At 37.5% G+C, this 17,136-nt stretch overlaps 1 protein-coding gene across 1 annotated transcript in view; it reads left to right on the forward strand.

Annotated features, from left to right (window-relative positions):
- OMA1 (OMA1 zinc metallopeptidase) overlaps nucleotides 1-17,136 on the forward strand; it is a 79,859-nt gene that overhangs the window by 22,529 nt on the left and 40,194 nt on the right. Inside the window, exon 7 of the mRNA XM_029949054.1 lies at nucleotides 1,909-1,983. Coding sequence (XP_029804914.1) covers nucleotides 1,909-1,983 — 75 coding nt within the window. The remainder of the gene's footprint in view (nucleotides 1-1,908; nucleotides 1,984-17,136) is intronic.

Below are 17,136 nucleotides of genomic sequence, written 5' to 3' on the forward strand. Positions count from 1 at the left end.
CATATGGTTTCTGTCCTTCTCTGCCTGGCTTACTTCGCTCAGCATGACACCCTCAAGGTCCATCCACTTTCCTACGAAGGGCCATATATCATTCCCTCTCATTGCCATGTAGTACTCCATCGTGAATATATACCACATCTTCTAAAAAGCCAGTATTTTAAACCAGTTATACTGTCAGTAGACTTGATGGACCCCTGCAGACTACTCATTGAGAGTGAAGACACTATATAATATAGTTCAACAGCCTAAAAAAGGCATGATCGAGAAGGAAGAAAGTCTTATTTAGTGGTCATATACTAGATTGATTATATTACTTCTAGACATCACTGACATGTAGCTACCTCTGAGAAATTGTTTTCCCTATTAATTACTGTGTTCTCAAAAGTCCTGCTTATTGATCCATCTCCTACAAATTTTAGTACTTACTGAAAATTAGAATTTAACTGGAAAACATTCACATAAATACAAGCAGTTAGGAAAGTTAAAGTTACGGTATCTATTTATATTTTTTTATTGAAGTTGGAAGAAAATTTCATTTTCCTAACTAATCAATATTTAGAAAAGAAAGATGGAATTAAGATAATTTATCAAAGAAAGACAATTCTGCTCTCTGGTTAATTTTCTAACTGAAATAAATTCTCTAGTAGTGTCAGTGGTTATTATATAGCCTTATTTTTTCAATTTTCTTTTAAAACTTGCAAGATCAGAATGTTCCTTGGTCATATTAAAAGCTTGCGTTAAGAAGCTTTCTTAGGGAATCCTCTGCACAGAAGGTAGAGGTTGTAAGTGGGAAGGTAGAAGTGCAGGTGTCCTCCCCTTCCTTAAGTTCATGTTATGTCACTTCACTTTTAGGCTTTTCCATAAAGGCAAACGTACTCTTTGGATTTCTTTTGGTTAGTGAAAACAGGTACTAATATAGGTCTTTTGTAAAAGCAAAATAGCATAAGGCAAACTTTTTGAAAGAGAGGGACACCTGGATAGTAGTAGCCCCTCCTCCAATATTATCAGTGGGTGGGAGGGAGGGTGAGATGTAGTCCAAGACCCCCGTGGATTCCTATTTGTAGTATGGACTATACATACATACCTGTGATAAAAGTTTATAAGTTAAGCACAGTAGGAGATGAACAACAATAACTAATAATAAAATAGAACAATTATAATAATATACTGTAAAAAAAAGTTATGTGAGTGTGGCCTTCTCAGAGTATCCTCTTATAGTGTGTTCACGGTCCGCTTGTGATGATATGAGATGATGAACTGCCTGTGCGGTGAGATGGAGTAATGGGAGCCATGTGGGCTGTGACGCGGTGTTAGGCTGCTCTAGACCTTCTGCCAGTATGTGGGGAGGAGCATCTGCTTCCAGACAGCAGTTGAGTGGGAAGCTCAAACTGTGGAAATTGGAACTGTGGGTAAAGGGGACCACTACTCTGTATGATACTATGGACTCTCGAGAAGTCTGTAGGCATAGTTTTTAAAATATTCTTTCTATGTTTTGAAAATATTAATCTCTGATGGAGGAAATAAAGACTGTACTTTATGTTTTATACCATGGTGTTCTTTCTTTCTTTTTTTTTTTTAATGTTTATTTATTTGAGAGAGAGAGCAAGAGCGAGAAAGGGGAAAGGGCAGAGAGAGAATCTCAAGCAGGCCCTACACTGTCAGCGCAGAGCCTGAGGCAGGGCTTAAACTGTGAGGTCATGACCTGGACCGAAATTGAGAGTCAGATACTTAACCAACTGAGCCACCCAGGTGCCCCTACCATGGTGTTCTTTAAGTGCCGGGCATGGTGAGCACAAAACCTATGTCCTAGATACTCCATGAAATTAATTTTAAAAATACCCCTTTGTTACTTCTTTTGTTGTGAAACAGATATCCTTAATGGAACTTCTCTTTCTTGTTTCTTCTTAGTATATGTTTGATAGACCATACAGTAGAACATTGGAGGCTGAAGCTGACAAAATTGGATTGCAGCTTGCAGCAAAGGTAAGATGATTAGTAGTAGAGACTACACAGTGTCCTTCACACAGTAAAAGATAAATATACATTGTCTTAATGAGCTGTGGTATGAGCAGAGAATGAGGGCTGGATTGTATGAAATTTTTCATTAATACTGTTTTAAATTTGTGCCCTCTGGAAACACATACTATCTTTATTTTACTTTTCTCTCTTGTTTCACTGAGCTCAGGAGGCTTTTTTGAATAAAATAATTTAAGACTGTTTTTCCTCCCTCAGAGAAAGGTGTTTATGCTACTGTACTATGATCCTAGATGAGCAGACTGAATTTTCACCGTTTAAATAAATGGTAGAGGAGCAGACTTACTACTCTGTGTCTTTGAGGTTATTTTTGTTGCAGCTAATGAGTTACTTTTGCTAGCCACAGAGAGCAGCCCTAGGCCTTTACTATGGTTTAGGTTGGCTTTCTTCGTGTCTCCTTTACAGGGTACTTCATACCTGGCTCCTATTTTTTATCTGTGATAACAGTATTATTAGTAGAATTTAATATTAGAAATAAAGCTGAATTTTTAAAGATGAGTAAAAACAATGCAACTTTGTACATTAAATTTAAATTGTATTTGATTCTTTGTTGAGTTTCCAGTAGTTGTTAAAAAGTCCTAGCTATAAAAATTAACTATTATATGAGCTTCTACTTAGGAGCTATATGAATTTAATTTCATAAATGAAGATACTATTCACAAAAGCAAAAGCAGTTATTTGAATGTTATGTAATGAGAATTAAGTGAATTATCTGACTGCATAGGTTAAGAGGTTCCCAAATAGTTGATCACAGATTGGCTGTAAAGGTAAGAGTGTTTTGTGTTCTGGTTAAGAAATCTTGGTCTGTTTCAATAAATTGTTCCTGTTTTATTTCCAAGAAGCTTATTATTTTGTTAGCTTTTTAAAATATAATATGAGGTAGAAGTCAAGATAATTTTTTCCCGTGTGGATGTCTAATAGCCTCAGGACTGTTTATTGAAGAGTTATCTTTTTCCATTATTCTTCAGTGTCTCTGCCATAAATGTGGGAGCTACACAGAAGTCTATTTCTGGACTCCCTGTTGTATTCTCTTGGCCTGTTATCTGTCTCTTGGCCAATACCACATTGTCATTGTAACTTGGTAGTAAGACATGATATCTGATGACTTCTGTCCTCCAGTGTTGTCCTGCAAGGTTGACTTGGCTAGTCTTAGTCCTTTCCTTTCCATATGAATTTCAGGATCAGCTTACCAAATTACATGCTTGGGATTTTGATTGGAACCGGGTGAATTTGGAGATAGTTGACTACTGTCAATAATATTGAGTCTCCCTGGAAAGTGTTGGTGGCTCAGTTGGTTGAGCATCCCACTCTGGATTTCAGCTCAGGGGTGTGAGATTAAGCCCCGCATCAGGCTCTGCACTGACTGCATGGAACCTACTTGGGATTCTCTCTCTCTCCCTCTCTCTCTCTGCTTTTTCTCCCCCTCTCTCTGCTCCTACCCTGTGCTCTCTCTCTCTCAAAATAAACAAACACTTAAAAAAATAATACTATTCCAATCCATGAGTGATATATTTGTTCATTTATATAGATGTTCTTATAATTTTAGTGATGTTTTCAAATATTTATGTGTGTCTGTGTATAGGAGTTATACATCTTTTGTTAGATTTACTGCTAAATATTTGACATTTTAACCGTAAAGTGTTATTTAAAAAATAAACTTCCTCATGGGGCGCCTGGGTGGCTCAGTCAGTTGGGTGTCTGACTTCGACTTAGATCATGGTCTCATGGTTCATGAGTTCAAGCCCTGTATAGGGCTCTATACTGACAGCTCAGAGCCTGGAGCCTGCTTTAGACTCTGTGTCTCCCTCTCTCTTTGTCCATACCCCACTCATACTCTATCTCTGTCTCAAAAATAACTAAAACATTAAAAGAAATAATAAACTTCCTCATATATAGAAATGCACTTTGTTTTTATAAATGACCTTGTGTCTAACAATCTTGCTAAATTCACTTAATTCTAATGTGTAATTCTAGTGTGTAGATTCCTTTAGATCTTATTTATACACATTTATGCTGCCTGTGAATACTGACAGATTTAGTTCTTCCTTTCCAATATGTGTACTTTCTGGTTTTGTTGTTGTTGTTGTTGTTTTTACCTTACTGTAAGGATCGGAAATTTCAGCACAATGTTGATGGTGAGCACCTTTGTTTCTTCATGACCATCTTCACCCTTCTGATTGATGTCTAAGTGGTTTTTCTTTTAATCTGACTTTTTAGAAGAGTTTCTCTTCTATTTCCAATCTGCTAAGAGACTTTTTAAAAATTATGAATAGCGAATTTTGTCAAATTTTTATATTGATGACTAATTTTTCTCTTTTAATCTCTTAATATGGCAAACTATATTGATTTTTTTACACATTAGGACAACTTTTATTTTCGTAATACATCCAATTTTATCAGTTACATTGTTCTTCCAATATATTCCTGAAGTTGGTTTGCTAATGTTTAGCTTAGAACAGAATGTTTGTATCTATATTCCTAAGAGATAATGTCCTGGCATTTTCTTTCCTTGTAAGGTACTGTCAGGTTTTGGTATCGAGATTATGTCGGTTTCATAAAATGAGTTGGGAAGTGTTTTTTTCTTTTCTCCAAGAGTTTGTGTAACATTAGTGATATTTATTTCTAAATGTTTGGAAGTGGGTAAAAGCCATATGGATTTCTTTTTTTTTTTTAAGTTTATTTATTTATTTTGAGAGAGAGAGAGTGTGCAAGTGAGCAAGGGAGGGAAGAGAGGGAATCCCAAGCAGGCTCTGCACTGACCAAGCCTGATAGGAGGCTTGGACTCACGAATTGCGAGATCATGACCTGAGCTGAGAACATGACCTGAGCCAAGATCAAGAATTGGACACTAAACAACGGAGCCAATTAGGTGCCCTGGGCCTACAGATTTCTTTGTGGGATGGCCTTTAGTTATGGATTCAATGTCTTTAATAGATCTAGAACTATTCAAATTTTTCTGTTTTGTGTCAGTTTTTATAAGTTTTATTTTTCTAGGAAGTTATGTTTTGTTTAGATTTTCAACATTATTTGTTGAAATATACATATATATTTGTATTTTGTATTTTTTTATTGAAGTGAAGTTGACACAATATTACATTTTAATGTATACAAGACAGAAATTCTACAACTCTGTATATGCTCACCATGAGTGTAGCTCCTTTCTGTCACCATGCGATGCTGTCATAGTACCACTGACTGTATTCTCTATGGTGTACCTTTCATTCTGTGGCTTAGTCATTCGATAACTGGTCTTGCTCCTTCGTCGGTTTTGCCTCTACCCTTACCCCCCTCTCTGTTGTCAGCCATCAGTTTGTTACCTTTACCATATATGTATCTTTTAAAAGTTTATTTATTTATTTTGAGAGAGACAGAGACAACATGAGTGGGGAGGGACAGAGAGGGAGGGAGGGAGAGAATCCCAAGCAGGCTCCGGCACTACCAGCGTAGAACCCAACGTGGGGGCTTGAATTCATGAAACTGTGACATTGTGCCCTGAGGCAAAACAAAGCATCGGAGACTTAACCATCTAAGCCACCCAGGTGCCCGTCTCCCTTACTATATTCTTAATGTCTCGAGGATACTGTGTTCTACAGATATATTAAAAGTTAATAGAGGGGCATGTGGGTGGCTCAGTTGGTGAGCATCCGACTTCAGCTCAGGTTATGACCTCACAGTTTGTGAGTTCCAGCCTCATGTGTTCAAGCCTGCGTTGGGCTCTGTGCTGACAGCTCAGACCCTGGAGCCTGCTTCAGATTCAGTGTCTCCCTCTCTGCCCCTTCCTTGTTTGTACTCTGTCTCTCTCTCAAAAATAAATAAACATTAAAAAATTTTTAAAGACTTAATATGTTTTTTTATTTTTGAGAGAGAGGTGACAGCCCAGAGCCCGATGCGGGGCTTCAACTCAAGAGGCTGGAACTCAGAAACCATGAGGTCATAACCTGAATGGAAGTCAGATGTTTCACTGCCTGAGCCACCCAGGAACCCCAAAAGTTAATGTATTTTTATTTAAGGAGTTTGACATGTTGTGGTTCCTCCCACTGCCATTCGCCTTAGTTCTTCCAAAGTTTAAGTCATAATTTTCAAGGCAGCCCTTTTTTGAAAAAGAAGTTTTGCTCAGTCCATCGTTCTTTTAGTTGAGCTTCTTTGATCTCCACTTGAATATGGGCATGTTTTAAAAGTTCTCCAGCTGTAATATTTGGGATCCAGTTTCTTCAGGCAATTTACTTTAGGGCCATGCTTAGGCCCTGAGTAGATAGATCTGCCTAGTTCTCAGTTTCAGACACCCTCTAAACATGAGTAAGTTCAAACCATATTCACTCCTAAACTGTCACACCTGAGAATAGTGCAGATGGTTGGGATGTGCCAGTACCTAAGATTAAAATAATCTGACTATTAGCAGATCTGGCTCATGGTTTCCACAGATAACACACATTTTAGCGTGTGTATTTTCTGTCACTGTCTTGTACTTTGAGCTGTGTCCATTATGCCATAAACTTATCTTTGACTTTTAAATTTTAGTTATTGTATTTTTCCATTCTGGAATTTTCATTTGATTCTCTTTATAAATTTTAGTCCTCTGGTGAAATTCTCTGTTTTGTCATAATTTTCTTCATATTTTCTTGAATATGTTTATCATAATTTTTTAAACTTCATGTTTATTAACTATTATTTTTATTATCTTTGATCTGTTTCTCTTGTCTGTTTTTATTTTTGCCTTTGATCTTGTTTCTTGGTATGCTTTGCCCATTTTTGACTGAATTCTGAACATTTCACATGAACAGTACTATTGGCTCTGAATGATAATTTCTTCCATCCTCGGGGTTTCCCCCTTCAGTCTGGAGAACAACTAGAAAAGAGCAGATTACATCAGTCGGTCACAGCCTGAGCTGAGTCTTCCTTAGTTTCAATTTGCTTCTACTTCACCTTCATTTATAAGCGTATTGCTGTTCAGGAGGTCTACTGAAGGCATGGAGTATTGACTAAGTTCCTTCTCTGCAGTGGTTTTTGAACTTCAGTTTTTTGATCTGCCAGCACTATGAGGATGTTGAAATCTCCGTTTTCATTCATGTTTTATTTTTAAAAAGTGCCCTGTGCAGCTTTAGAATTGATAGGTGCCTTGGTGAACTGGCATCTGGTGCTGTCTTTGCCCTCCTGTCTTTCAAATCTTGACTTCTCAAATTTGGCTGCCTTGCCAAGCCTGACTTATAAGTTTTGGCTCCTCAGTCCTGCCAGACAGCCGTAAATGCTCCTTAGTCACCTCTTTCTGCTTGGCTTTCTTTGAGTTTTGCTAGTTTTCTCAGCCTTTGGCTCATCACTTCTTAGAATTTAATAGATTTTGCTGAAAGCAAGAGCAACACACAGATGAGACTCATCTCCCTGAGCTTTCCTTCTTCCTGGATTTTGGCTTTTCTAGTATCGGCTGACTTGGTAACTCTGGTACCTTGGAACAAGTATTATTTATATTTTATCCAGATTTCCTTTTTTTTTGTTGAAGTAAAATTGACATACAGTATTCTATTGGTTTCAGGTGTATGTCCTATTGATTCAGTATTTTTATACATTGCAAAATAATCCTCATGGTAAGTATAGTTACCGTCTGTTGCCAGAGTTACTACAGTATTATTGACTCTATTTCCTATGCTGAACATGATATCCCCATGATTTATTTATTATATAACTGAAAGTTTTTACCTCTTAGTACCTTTCATTTAATAGATTTTCTAATTGTGTTTGATAGGAACACTGTTGTGCTATAATTTATTTACTCCATCATTGTTAGAAGTCTCTAACTTAGTTTTTTTAATAGCAATTCAATATTCTATAATGTCACTAATTCATTTAATCATGTACCTATTAATGAACTTTTGGGTTATTTCCAGAGTTTTTTGTTACTGTTTAACAAGTTGCAAATAATTCTGCATTTGACATTCTTATACACATGTCCTTATGTTTCTTATAGTTTTCTGGCATTGCCTTTTTATTTTATTTATTTTTATTTTTTTTAATGTTTTATTTTATTTTTGATACAGAGAGAGACAGAGCATGAGAGGGGGAGGGGCAGAGAGAGAAGGAGACACAGAACCAGAAGCAGGCTCCAGGCTCTGAGCTAGCTGTCAGCACAGAGCCTGAGGCGGGGCTCGAACCCACGAACGTGAGATCTGACCTGAGCCGAAGTCGGAGGGTCAACCCACTGAGCCACCCAGGCGCCCCTGCCTTTTTATTTTTAAAAGATACTCCCAGGGGTGCCTGGATGGCTCAGTTGGTTAACTATCTGACTATTGATTTCAACTGAAGTCATGATCTCACAGTTGTGAGATTCAGGCGATAGAGCTCTACACAGGGCATGGAGTCTGCTTGGTTCTCTCTCTCCCTCTTCCTCCACCCATTCCTAACTCATACTTTCCCTCTCTCTTAAAAAACAAAACAGAACAATACTTCCTATTATTACAGAATGTTGTAGCAAATCTTAACCAGTGACATATCAGAATATTCTTTATTTATGTGCATATCAGCACTGTTTTCAGTTATCTTTAATTTTTGTTAATTTGGACAAAAAAGGGAACCTCATTGCTTTTAATTAAAAATTTGCATTTTCTTGCCTAGTAATAAAGTTGAGGATGTTTCCTTTTTATTGGCTATTTTTTTTGAGATTGACTTTTTTTAAAATATGTTTTTCTCAGTAGATTTTAAAAATACATATTCTAGGCCCCATGCTTGGAAATTCTCAGTCAGTAGCTAGATGATGAGATCCTGAATCTAAGTATGTTTAGAAACCACCAGGTGATTCTGCTATCTAGGCAGGCTTGGGAATTACCGCTTTGAGTGATCCAATGCCAGTTTTGTGTTTTTGGGTGACTAGGTAAGTTAAATTTTCTGTTTCATTTAAAAAAGAATGGAATTAGGTTAGTAAATATTGATATTCTTTGGATTATTTATAATATGTAAACCATACATTTTTTAAGAAAGCACATCTGGATAGAGACAACTATCATTTAATTTTCTAAAGCACATTAAAATATTATGTTATGGACTAGATTACCTTTTGCCAGTTGTGATATTATATTTAGTTCAGAGGAGAAAATGATACTGCTACAGATGTTAAGTCATGAATACTTAGTGATACAGGTAATATCTTTGTTATGGAGCACTTAGGATACAAAAACGCCATCTCTGAGTACAAGTTTTTATTTCCTATCAAAAGGGAGCAACAGTTTAATAACCTCAAATAATATATTTATACTACCATTTATTCTATGATATCACCTATTTAGATAATAACTCCATTATCTGGCATTTAATACTTACTATATTCTTTTTTTTTAATGTTCATTTTTGAGAGAGGGGGAGAGACAGCACAATCGAGGGAAGGTCAGAGAGAGAGGGAGACACAGACTCTGAAGCAGACCCCAGGCTCCCAGCTATCAGCACAGAGCCCATTGTGGGGCTTGAACACATGAACTGTGAGATGACCTGAGCCAAAGTCAGACACTCAACCAAATGAGCCACCCAGGCGCCCCAATACTTAATACATTCTAATACCTGAATGTAATTTTGTAAATTTTGTGTGTTGTCTAACCTTATCCCTTAGTAGCTCCATGAAGTAGTTATTATTATCATTATCTCCATTTTATTGATAGAGGAACTGAAGCCCAGACAGGTTAAGTTACTTTCTTATAGGCGCAGAATGGTAAAATCATAATTCGAACCCAGATGTGTATGATTTCAAAGTCCATTCTCCAGTTTTTTTCTGATCTTATCCCTCCACCACAATTATATTTCACAATATCAACTTGTCACCTCCATGTTGTCAAATACCATACTTACTTTTTTACCTTCATCTTGTTCTTTCTCTTAGTAGCATTTGACACTATGAACCATATTCCCCTTTAAAAATATGTATATATTTGCGGTATAGCCACACATTTCATTATAGTATAGAAGGTCATTTAGTATTGTAAACTCATATTGGGAAATAACAGTCCTCACTGCCCATGTGCCCTACATCCCAGAAATGAAAGTCACCTTACCTTCTTTAGTTATTTACCTCTATATTTCCACATGATGTGTTTATTTTGTGATTTCATGACTCATTAGGTTTAGACAATTGATTTCTTGTTATGGAAGATTTAATCTTTTATAACCTGACTAATGTTTTTATTATGTGCTTATGTGTTATGTCTATTCTTCCTTGGTTAAGTATCATTCAATTTTTTTCCCTCTATAATCTGATAGTATTTTCTCTTTTCTTATAGTGGACTTTAGAGTGTTCTTTACGTATTGTGGATACAGTCATTTGTTGGTTTGTGATTTGAAAATAGGTTTTCCTTAGGGCGCCTGGGTGGCTCAGTTGGTTAAGCGTTTGACTTCAGCTCAGGTCATGATCTTGTGGTTGTGAGTTCGAGCACCGCCTAGGGCTCCCTGCTGACAGCTCAGAGCCTGGAGACTGCTTCAAATTCTGTCTCTCTCCACCCCTCCCCCGCTCACATTCTGTCTCTCTTTCCCGCAAAAATAACCATTAAAATATTTTTAAAAGAAGTTTTTCCTCATCTGTGGCTCATCTTTTTTTAAGCAAACTTTTATTTTTGTTTTTTTGTATTGTTGTTTTTTTCTGGTTTTTTGTTTTTTTGGTTTGTTTTTTGCAGAGCAAACATTTTTAATTGTGATGAAATCTAGTTTAAGGTACCCAAGAAAACTCTGCCACTTTCTGCGGTGAGCTTCTTTCTGATGTTTTAAGCCATAAATTCTTACTACTCCTGAAGCACTAAACTTTTGTCTTCCTACGTCCTTAGCTTGGACAAACTTACCATGCTCTGCTTGGGTTCTACCCCCTTACATTGTGGTCAGGAAACTGCCCCCAGGCCAAGAGAGTAGGAGCAAAGCTGGGGATCACAGTACATAGTATTTCTCTCTATGTCAGAATCAGTCTTGGGGCACCTGGGTGGCTCAGTCAGTTAAGTGTCCGACCTCAGCTGAGGTCATGATCTCATGGTTTGTGAGTTTGAGCCCTGCATTGGACTCTTTGCTGACAGCTCAGAGCCTGAAGCCTGCTTCAGCTTCTGTGTCTCCCCACTTGCACTCAGTCTCTCTCTCAAAAATAAATAAACATTAAACATTAAAAAAATAAAAGAATCACAGTCCTGTCTTGTCTCTTGTCCAGTACTTGAAAATGTTTGCTTTATGTAGTTCATAAGGCACATGTCTAGCTTTTTGGTTATTTATAGAGTGGATGAGTCCAATACCAGTTACTCTCATGGATGGAAGTGTACATCCCCAAGTTTGTAATTCATGATTGTCCATCCATAGTTTATAAGAAGGCACTAAGAAACTCTTCAGAGTTCATATACAGGTGGGGATAGTGGACTTCACTGTAAGACGATAGGGCAGTGAATAGCCCAGGAGAGCCCTTTCTTTGGGAACTTTTAGTTGAAATATATATTGGCTTTTTTTCTGTGGCTATTCACGTGCCTTTGCAGAAGAATCCTGTAAAGCTGGCTGTCATTGTTTAAGGGTTAGAAAGAGAGGGTGGTGGGGTTATTCCATTCATTATGGAGTCCTTCTTTGATTCTCTATTTGAACCTTATACCTCAGCCCTCTTTTCTTGAATACCAAATACTGAACCTTTCTGGAGTCCCCAGTCAGCTGCCAAAAGTGATAATGCGTGAGCTCAGGAACTTGACTGCCTAAGTTTGACATATGCTTTGCCAGCTCTAGAGTACTAGCTGTGTGGTCTTGGGTGAGTTTTCTATCCTTTCTAAACTTCACTTTCCTCATCTATAGGATAGGAACAGTAATAAAACCAACATTATAGAAGTAATACAATTAAAGAGACAATTAGTTATAAGAGCACTGATCTTCTAATTATTGTATTTAAATTATGCCAGTGTTTCAACTATACTCAAAAAAATTAAAACCAAAATAAGGGGCACCTGGGTGACTCAGTCAGTTAAATGTTTGACTTCAACTCAGGTCATGATCTCACAGTTTGTGGGTTCGAGCCCCATGTCAGGTTCTGTACAAACAGCTCAGAGCCTGGAGCCTGCTTCAGGTTCTGTTTCTCCCTCTCTCTCTGCCCCTCCCCCACTCACATTCTGACTCTCTCTCAAAAATATACATTAAAAGGAAAAAAATATTTAAAAACCCCAAATATCTACCTGTTATTTGCCGTATTACACAAGTATCTCAAACCTAATACAGTCATTGTATCCCTAATTTCCCCTCACATCTACTTCTAGTCTTCCTTTCCCCAGTGAATATATACCACCTCTTGCTTTTAGAAGAAATTTAAAGTCCTCCTTAGTACTTCCTTATTCTTTATCATTCACATGGAATCTTTCATCAAATGTCAGTAGTTATATCTATAAAATAAGTCTCAGTATGTCTCTGTCTCCATCATTAGCATTCTACCTGAACAACTGTCCCAGCCTCGTGACCAATCTCACGGACTCCAGTCGTATTCCCCTCCACTTTGCCATAAATAAGAATTAGGTCCAGCTAGCTAGGATATTCACTTTTTCAATGTGAGACTTAAGTGGCCAGCATTTGCCACCACATTTTTCAGATTCGGGGCTGACCAACCCCTACTTTTGATTGGCACATTCTTTTTCATATTTGTGACCACATGCTATTAGAAGACCCCTCTGAGACCTAGGTGTAGGTGTATCATCTTCTAGGGTGCAGGCTTACATGATGCCTTCTTGGCGTCAGAATTTGAATTTTAAAAAGGCATTCAGTAAACAATTTTTATGGTTTAAAGTATTGTGATAGAGATACACAGGATCCCCTGAAAGAGAAGAGCAGAAATGTCACAGTAGCTAGGGATGAGAACTTGGCCTAGAGATGGGACTGAGGAGGAGATATTTACAGCAGACATCTGAAAGCTAAGTACTAAGTATCCTGATGAATATGCTGACGGGGGTGTTTCTGGCACGGAGGACAGCACATTCAAAGGCAAAAGGAAAGATTAAACAATCCTGAATTAAGCCAGCAGTTAAAAATGCAGTATGGCTAAAACGAGATAAGAGTTCAAGAGTACCGGTGTCAGTAGATAATGGTAGAGCCTTCTTTGTTAGCAGTTTTGAGGATTCCGTATCTTACCCAGCATAGTGGTTGGGATCTTGGACTCAAGTCAGACTGACATGTATTTGAACTCTTACTTCCTTTGTGTGATTGTAGGCAAATCACTTAACCTTTTTGAGACTTGTTTTTAGTCTGAAAATTGGGAATCGTGACCATACCTACCAAAAATGGTTATTTTGCATGTCCTGTACTTGATTTTTACTTGTGGCTTATATCCTTTCTTTGAACATTGATGCATCAGACTTTCTTGACTTCTTGCCACTTAATATTCAAATCACAGAACATAATTATCTTATTCCTAATTCTATCCTTATTAGGCAACCTTCTGATGATAGCCTGGTGTCCTTTGTACCATGCCTAAAAGAGCACATGATGACTTGAGGACACAAATGCTCTGTACCCTTGGTAGTTTTGCCAGTTAGAGTTATTGCTGCAAGTTAATAAGGTGCTATTCTGCTTTTATATCAATTTTGTGACCTTGGTTAATGGGAGCTGTCCCTGTGAGACGGGTCTGTCGGTCCTGTGCTGTCCCATTAGGTCTGTGTGATGTTAAGGCCACGGGCTAAACAGACTATGGGAAATTCATTAAAATCAAGTTTCTCAAGAGGCCTCTTTGAGAATAGGCAGCTTGTCTCCTGCCCCCCTTTTTTGCTTTGTTATTGAGCATGAGCTTATTTTGTATATTTACATTTTTATGGTTTAAATCCTTCATTTATAAGACATTAAGTTTGTCATTATATAAATTACCAGAAAGGCTAATACACGGTTGGTAAAAACTGGTTGGACTAAGGTGTGATTTAATCACAGAATAATAACAAGATGTTGGTTACCAGCTGACAATCAAATTAAGTCTTTGATTTTGTGTGTATAGACTCACTTGTCACTGAAAAGATAATTTGACACTATATACTCATTTACAGAAATAACTGATTTCACTCACAGCTAAATCATTTTTATTTTTTAGTATCTGTTTCTTAAGTATGAAAAAGGAAATGAATTTTGTGTTAGTGGTTTTAATGCAGGAGTGAACAGCCGTTTAGTAGAGCACTGTATAAGATTGTTTTGATTGTCACAGCGATAGGATAGTAAAGATTCCTGATGAATGGGCATGCAGTGGCGGGGGGGTGGCAGGGAGGTATCTTAAATACCTTGTAAAGGCCTGGAGAGCCCTACAGAGGGAAGAATTGTCTAGCCCCCAAAGTTTCTAACTGCTCCTGTTGAGAGAGATTGCCTCATGGGTTCTTCAAGTAATATGGATAACTATGCACATAGCACCATCTAGTGACAGAAATAGGTAATAAATAAAATCTACTTTCATCACTGAACTAAAATTCTAAACTTTCTGTAAAATAGCAAGTTAAAATAATAGATTTTGGAGCAGGAAGGACAGTTGGAGAGAATCTAACCTTATCCTATTACAGATAGGGAACTAGGGTACCAAGAGGTAAAGCAATTTGTCCTATAACCTAGTTAGGAAGAGCCCATGCTAGGGGCACCAGGGTGGTTCCGTCTGTTAAGTGTCCCGTTTTGACTCAGGTCATGATCTCACAGTTAGTGAGTTCAAGCCCTGCGTCAGGCTCTGTGCTGACAGCTTAGAGCCTGGAACCTGTCTTCGGATTTTGTGTCTCGCTCTCTCTCTGACCCTTCCCTGCTCGCGCTATCTCTATCTCTCAAAAATAAATAAAAACATTTTAAAAAATAAAAAAGAGCCCATGCTAGAATCCAGGTCTCCGAGTTTTCCAGGTTAGTAATCTGAGCCTTTGTCGTAGCAAACTGTTTTTCTGTTCTATTTGGGTTAATACCTTCAGTGCTTTGCTTAGTAATTTAAGAATAAAAAACCAGTAAATAAGGAGAACATCTCATTGACTAGGTGTGTTATAATTGTAAATTTTCATAAAGTACACATCACGCTTTACCTCCTCCTTTGAGCCTCATTGTGTTACCTAAAGAAGCAAGACAGGCTTTTGTGTATTCATTTAATTTTTTAGTGCAGTGATTTTTAGCTTTTAATGTTGAGTCTTATGATAAAACTTTATCTAGGATATGAAAAAATATGTACATGAAAGTTTATTAAAGCCTTATTGATTGAGGAACTGACATGTTGGCTGTCAAAAAACTTTAAAATAAACTGAATTACAAAGTGATGGAAATCTTTCTGTTTGTCTTTGTTAGGGCATATAACACACTTTTAATAAGTCAGGGTTTTTTGTTGTTTGTTTTTTGGTTTTATGAGAGGTATTGGCAGATAATGAGAATGGTTTAGGTGAAACCATTGGAAAAGAGCACTTTTTAATTATGGACAGGAAAATGTTGTTGAGACAAGAAATGGGTTCCACAGTAAAGTGAGCTTTGGTGAGTGATATCATCAGAAGTATTGGGGAAATTAACGTATGAAAGAGACCAAAGTGAACCAGTTTTCTGGTAGATGATGCTGACATTGAGGACGTTGTGGGGAGAATGGTGATGATGCCTTGGCAGCAGTGGGGGTGATGGTAACTGATGGCCGTCTGCGCTGGGCGCTGCTCTGAGTGTTTGCATGTGCTAATTCTTTAACACATGAATGATAGGTGCTATTGTCATCCTCGTCTTTGTTTTTAATTTCTTATGTTTATTTATTATTGAGACTGAAGCAGAGCATGAGTGTGGGAGGGGCAGAGAGACAGACACAGAATCCAAAGCAGGCTCTAAGCTGTCAGCACAGAGCACGATGCGGGGCTTGAACCCACGAACCGTGAGATCATGACCTGAGCCCAAGTTGGACACCCAACCGACTGAGCCACCCAGGCGCCCCCAGTCATCCTCATTTATAGATGGAACCAAGGGATAGAGAGATTAAGTAACTTGCCAAAGATCTCACAGATAGTAAGATTTTTCTCTTCCAGGATAAAGGTAGATTTGTTTCTGAAATGGAACTTTTTATAATATTTTAATGTGCTAGGAACAATTTTGGTTTTCTGTAGCTCTGCTTCTAAGATGATTATTTTGTTATCTCTTTTGGTGCCTTTAAATCTTGTTTTAAAATAGCCCTCAGTGTATTCTTCTGCCTCTAAGGAGTCCCAACTAACCTCTTGCTGCGGTCCTTTGTAGTATTATCTCTGATGACTATTTTCCCTCCCACATGTCTGTGTGAAATACAGAGGAGGATGCCAGAGGGACAGGGACAAGTGTAAGGTGTCAGTGGTGTTCTGAAAGATGACTCAGAACCGCTAATGTCAGACTTTACCTCTTAGGGTGATGGCTGGCAGGAGTTTTGTTGCAGAGGCTAGGTGAATAGAAAGCAAAATTCAGAGACATTTTCATCATCACATATCTAATGAAAACTTTGGCTACAGGTAGGATATACTAGGCCTGGATTTATTTATACATTTTTTTCTGGCATTGAACATTGGGAAATGTTCAAATATAAGCATAGAGTACTATTGTACTCTTATGAGTATCATATCCCACTGAGTTTCTAATTGAATAGTAGCAAATTTGTTGTCAATTAATATGTCCCTTAATGCATATTTATGCATATTGGTATTATAGGCTGAACTAAACTAAATCCTTCTTTGGTTATAAATTTGTAATATCATCACTTATGACCAAACCTAACATCCTGCAATATTAGTTGCTCACTAGGGGAAGTAAGAGTAGATGTAGTACCCACTGGGTTCTGAGTTCTGGGCTGAATACTATACAAAGTTATCACATTTAATCCTAATGACCCACTGCTTTAATTTCATTTTTACAGATGTATCTGAGACTCCTGGAGACTAAGTTATTGGCCCAAAGTCACAAACTTTGTCACCAGTCTACTTGTGTTATGTTACTTACAATGAATTATTTGACCTCTGTGGGCCTTGGTTTCTTCATCTGATCTGTAAAATGAGTGTAATAGTACTTACTTCATAAATTTGTTACGATGATTCAGTGAGTTAATATTTGTCCTATGCTTAGAACAGTACTTGGCATATAGTGCCATGTAAGTTATTATTAATCAAAATAAATGAGTGCTTGTTTTAAAAGTGTTTATTTTTGGGAGAG

Source organism: Suricata suricatta, chromosome 8, assembly GCF_006229205.1.
Source record: "Suricata suricatta isolate VVHF042 chromosome 8, meerkat_22Aug2017_6uvM2_HiC, whole genome shotgun sequence".
In the NCBI taxonomy this organism is placed as follows: Eukaryota; Metazoa; Chordata; class Mammalia; order Carnivora; family Herpestidae; genus Suricata; species Suricata suricatta.